Source organism: Macadamia integrifolia, chromosome 11, assembly GCF_013358625.1.
Source record: "Macadamia integrifolia cultivar HAES 741 chromosome 11, SCU_Mint_v3, whole genome shotgun sequence".
Lineage (NCBI taxonomy): Eukaryota > Viridiplantae > Streptophyta > Magnoliopsida > Proteales > Proteaceae > Macadamia > Macadamia integrifolia.
The window spans coordinates 32,035,539-32,040,290 of NC_056567.1; the positions used below are offsets into that span (position 1 = coordinate 32,035,539).

The 4,752-nt window shown below is 37.0% G+C and overlaps 1 protein-coding gene across 1 annotated transcript in view; it reads right to left on the bottom strand.

Annotated features, from left to right (window-relative positions):
• Positions 1–1,362: 1,362 nt before the first annotated feature.
• Positions 1,363–4,752, bottom strand: part of LOC122094001 (vacuolar protein sorting-associated protein 26A) — a 35,267-nt gene continuing 31,877 nt past the window's right edge. Inside the window, exons 11-13 of the mRNA XM_042664578.1 lie at positions 2,714–2,769; positions 2,406–2,581; positions 1,363–1,873 (exon numbers count right to left, since the gene is read on the bottom strand). Coding sequence (XP_042520512.1) covers positions 1,695–1,873; positions 2,406–2,581; positions 2,714–2,769 — 411 coding nt within the window. The 3' untranslated portion in view covers positions 1,363–1,694. The remainder of the gene's footprint in view (positions 1,874–2,405; positions 2,582–2,713; positions 2,770–4,752) is intronic.

The window sequence follows — 4,752 nt, forward strand, 5'->3', positions numbered from 1 at the left end:
TTTTTAAGGAATTGTTATACGCCGAGATTTTCAACCTCAAGAAGAGGTAAGCTGTTAGAAATTCAGTAAGAGACTTGCTGCAAACTAATATGAGAATTGAGTTTCTCATAAGCAGACCATATTATTTAAGGGAATGTCATTAGCATTGAAGAGTACATAACTAAATAAGTAAAAGATGGAAAAAAAAGATGCTCAATTTGAGTCCAAGAGGATAGGCCGCCCAAACTCTTAAAGAGACTTACGAAATGAAGACATGCCAAGTATTCTCAAAGATTTCACCATATGTAATTCCCCCAATAACTGATATTATTATAATGAAAATGGCATTCGTGAAATAGTCCAAGCCTTCCGGAGGTAGGGGCAAAATAGTCGGATTGTCTTCTTTATAGAATACCACATTGAATAAATCTTATTGGTGAAAAATTTTGTGGAAGCTTCATATCCACCCTAAGTTCAAAATCTTTGTTTGGAGACTCTTCCATAATGGTCTACCCACCAAAGTAACCTTTCCAAATGGCTAGGTGTAGATAATGTGTGTGTTCTCTATAAAAAGGAAACTAAAACGTAATGGCATCTTCTTAACATGTGACTTTTCAGAAAAAATGTTTTGGCTGTAGTGCTGAGTTTGAGAACTGAAAGGTTTTCTAGTACCTCCATTTTGAGTATGATCGTATCTATTTTATGATGTTACGAGTCGGTTTTTGAGCATCATTTCTATTTCACCTTGATCCATAGGAACCAGATCTTCAATTATCCCCATTGCCTTCTTCTCCCCACTATTCTCCATAGCTTATAGTTCATAATTCCCACCCTATACCCTATTTAGTGAAAAGGTTAGTTCAATCGCTTTGAGGAATTACTTTTAACTTGAATCAGTATCTCCTACATAGGGCGATATCAAGCCTTCTATGCGATATCGATCTGATGTTTAGTGAATCTATTCAACTAGCCCTTAAGCTAATCATTCCTGCCTGCTTATTGATACTGTCTCTAATATTAGATTACAGACCTGGCTGCCACAGATCATCCCATCATTATATTTGTTGGTAGTTTTAATCATGTGTTTAAGGAGGTAGGATATGCATCTTCTGTTACCTATCAAAATTAGTTTATTTTTATTGGCTACATTTTGGCATCATAGGATGTATGAGACTCAAGACAAAAGCCAAGAAGACTTCCCCAAGGGATCAAAAGAGCATTGCACAGGACTCCAAAGAGGGTGTATGTTCATACATCATTGTTCGAAGTGGCATAAAAGAAGTGTTGTCCAGAGATTCATCTCCGGACTTCAATTTTATATTCTTTGCTCTTATATGAAGCTGTATATGCTTATAAAAATTTTAAACAAAAGCTGCAGACACAGGTCAAAACAAGTCCTTATTAATGCATTTATGAAATTACAAACCAGGCTAATACATGCCAACAAAGACCCTAAGAGTTCATCCCGGTACATAACAAATAAGGCCCGGGCTATACACAAATACATGGCTAGAAATCCATTAATGTAAAAATTGTTTTACCATAAAAGTAAACCATGCACTAGCAACTGCCATAAGGGATTACAGCTCATGCCCAGAAGACAAACACAGTCCTCCGAACCTTCAATGAAGATGTTTCATTTTCCCATTCCAAGAAGTTGCCAAAAGAAAAACAACTCATTCAACTTGAACACAAGACAGCACGTTTGAAATGGACTATGAAGTTTCTAGAAGACGGTAGATTGTAATTTCTTGTTGCTTGAAATACCGTCTGTCTTCTTCATCCACAATGACAAGATTCAAATAATATTTCACACTGAACTTGTTATTGATGTTGCGATATGTTGGTGTCAGTTCATACGGGCTTAGAAACAATCTGATTGGTATTGATTCTCCTGCATAAATAAAGGACATGTAAGACAGTCGCTTGACGGGTAACATTAGTCCCTGTAAATGTAGCCTTATTTGAAGAGTCCGATCAAGCAGAGCATAAAATATGAGCAAGTATAGCATCATACATAGATAAACATGCATGCTGTAAGACCCACTGTTGAACACTGGCCGAATGACCTGAGCCATAAACCTGTTTATAAGATCCAAACTATCTGATATGGTTCAATTAGTTTTGGCATGTCTAACCACTATTTCCAGCCGCAGAAAAGATAGATAGATGGGGTAGTTAGGATAATCAAAAGCAGACCAATTTTCACCAATAGATCTAAGTGGAACACATCAAATAGCAGTTTTGACCCAGGGTACATGTGTGGTGCAATGCTAGCTCCGTAATAGACTCCCTGTTGCTCTTAAATAATATAGAATCTTCTAACCACCTCTCCACGTGAGAAATATGACCAGTTCACAGAAAGACACTAGGAGCATATGTTATCAGATCTACTTATAGAGCCTTAAGTATGGCACTGAACATACCTCTCACAGGAGCACCATCCATCAGCTCAAATTTTGCGAGGGTCTCTGTTTCAACGTAAGTGTTGGGCCCTGATCCTGTTGATTCTCGGCGTCTGATCTCAAGCTCCATATTCTTAATCTTGATTCTTACAAGAAGAAAATATATTTTACCAATAATAACATCCTTCAGATGATACCTGATCGTGATCATCCAACAACCACAGAAAGAGAGCATATTAATTAAAGCAGTCAAACAGGATATAGACCAGAAATCAGATGATAGAAAGGCAAACAAAAACTACATAATAGGATTAGTCCAAAGGACTTACTTGCTTTTACCGTACTCAAATTCAATATGTAGGCAATCTTCAATTCCAACTTCCATCTAGGAAGGCAGTACATCACAACAAAATGCAAAACAAAATTAATACCTCAACTGGATGATTCATTTACAGAATTAGTAACAGCATGTGCAGAAATCACATAGATAAGCACACTTATTATAGCAACTCTGTCCAATTATTTCTCTGTGTTGCGGTCACAATCCTACCTGAGTTGAAAATGGGTGCAAATGCCCTAAGATTTTAGTTGATTTGTTTTCATGGGGTATTTTTTCATTTATTAAATTCTGAATCTCTTTGACCCTCTGTTTATATCTATATTCTCATGAAGAGTAATTACCTAGACAATCTACTAATGATGCTCCAAGTAGCCTCCAAGATGATGACAATCTGCATCTTAGATGGAATTTGGTCCAGATTCTTGAAAACACTTCCAGATGCCAGAATCAGGTTCCGGGTAGCATCTCGAAGTGTTTTCGCAGTAGTTCTGCAAGCCCAGAAACATAGCTGTTGGCATCCAGGTGGTTTTGTAGGGGTCAAGGACTCAAGGCGAATGTCGCCTTAGTGTAAGGCACTGGCCTGGCTAGTCTGGCACGTGATCTGGCAGGTCTGGCTAGTCTAGCACTTGATCCGACACTTAATAATATTTAAGTAGATGATTTTATATCTTCATTTACTTACGATATTATTCATAAATAAGCAAACACCCCTACTTGAGTCCAATAAAAAAAAATTCCAAAAGGAAAAAAATTCAATCCCCTAGTGCAAGAACAAAAACTGGAATTTTTGTAATAAAAGCGATTTTCAACTTTCAAATGCCGGGGTTTCTTCCAAACCTAAAAATTCTATAAATCTTATTATAGTAAAACATAGCTAAAACCCAAAAGTGCCGTAAGTTTGTTCTGTTGTCCATAACTTTATTTTCATTCGGGTGATATTTAACAACATTCGCGCACCTTGACTAGAACATAACTTTGTGATTAAAGCAATTGTGGATTAGTTGGAAAGCTGGTTTTGTGCTCTACCTAATACAAAAAGTCTCATATAAAAATAAAATCAGTTGACCAGTTGAACTTATAATAGAGCAAGAACATTTCTCTAAATGTTGATTTTTAGAAACAGCCTCTCCTGCTGTGGCGGGGGTTAAGGTTGTGCACACTTGCCCATCCCAGACCCTGGAGTAGTGGGAGCCTTGTGTACTAGGTTACTCTTCTTCTGATGTGGCTTAATGTTGATTTTTGATGACTTGAGGTGGCTTAATGTTAATTTTTTAAAATATAGAGTATATTTAGTATACTAAATAATGTTAGAAAAGATAACACTTGGGCGCCTTGGTTACGCCTAGGCAGGTGCCTTGTTGTCTTAGTGCTTAGGCACTACTCCACCGCCTTGACAACTCTGATTAGAAATAGGCATCTTGCCTATTCTTTGTATCTTCCACTTAATTCTCTCCCCTAGTTTCTTATGTATCATCTTTAGATCTTTGTTTCTTCCCTCCCTTAGTGTTTTAATGTATTCTCCCTTTTTGCTAGTCGTTTCCCCCCCCCGGTTTTTTATGTACCATCCAATTTTTTTTTCCAGTTTGGGTCTTTTCCCTTGGCTAGCCTTCTTGGCTATTGTTCTGTGTTCGCTTTCTTTTTCTCTTTAATATAATTTTCCATTCACCCATAAAAAAATAAAAATAAAAATAAAAAGGTTCTGCAAAGCATTTCTCTCTACCAGATATGAACAAATCCCAGAATCAAAAACTCATTTGGCAGCAGCCATTTTCTTGGACCCAATAATGCACATCAAACAGAGTATGCATTTTCCACAACTTTTATGAAGTCCCCCCAAAACATTGAATTTCTAAGATACAAAGGCATGGCCTTGAAAATTTCAGATCCTAACTCTATTCTGCTTTTGATTTTGATTATGCAAAGCTGTTTCTCTTAAAGCAAACAAACTTGTTATAACATAGAATCAAATTCTGAAACCATTTTGCATGGCAGGTGGTAGCATTGGGTTTTTTTTTGGGTTGGGGGGGG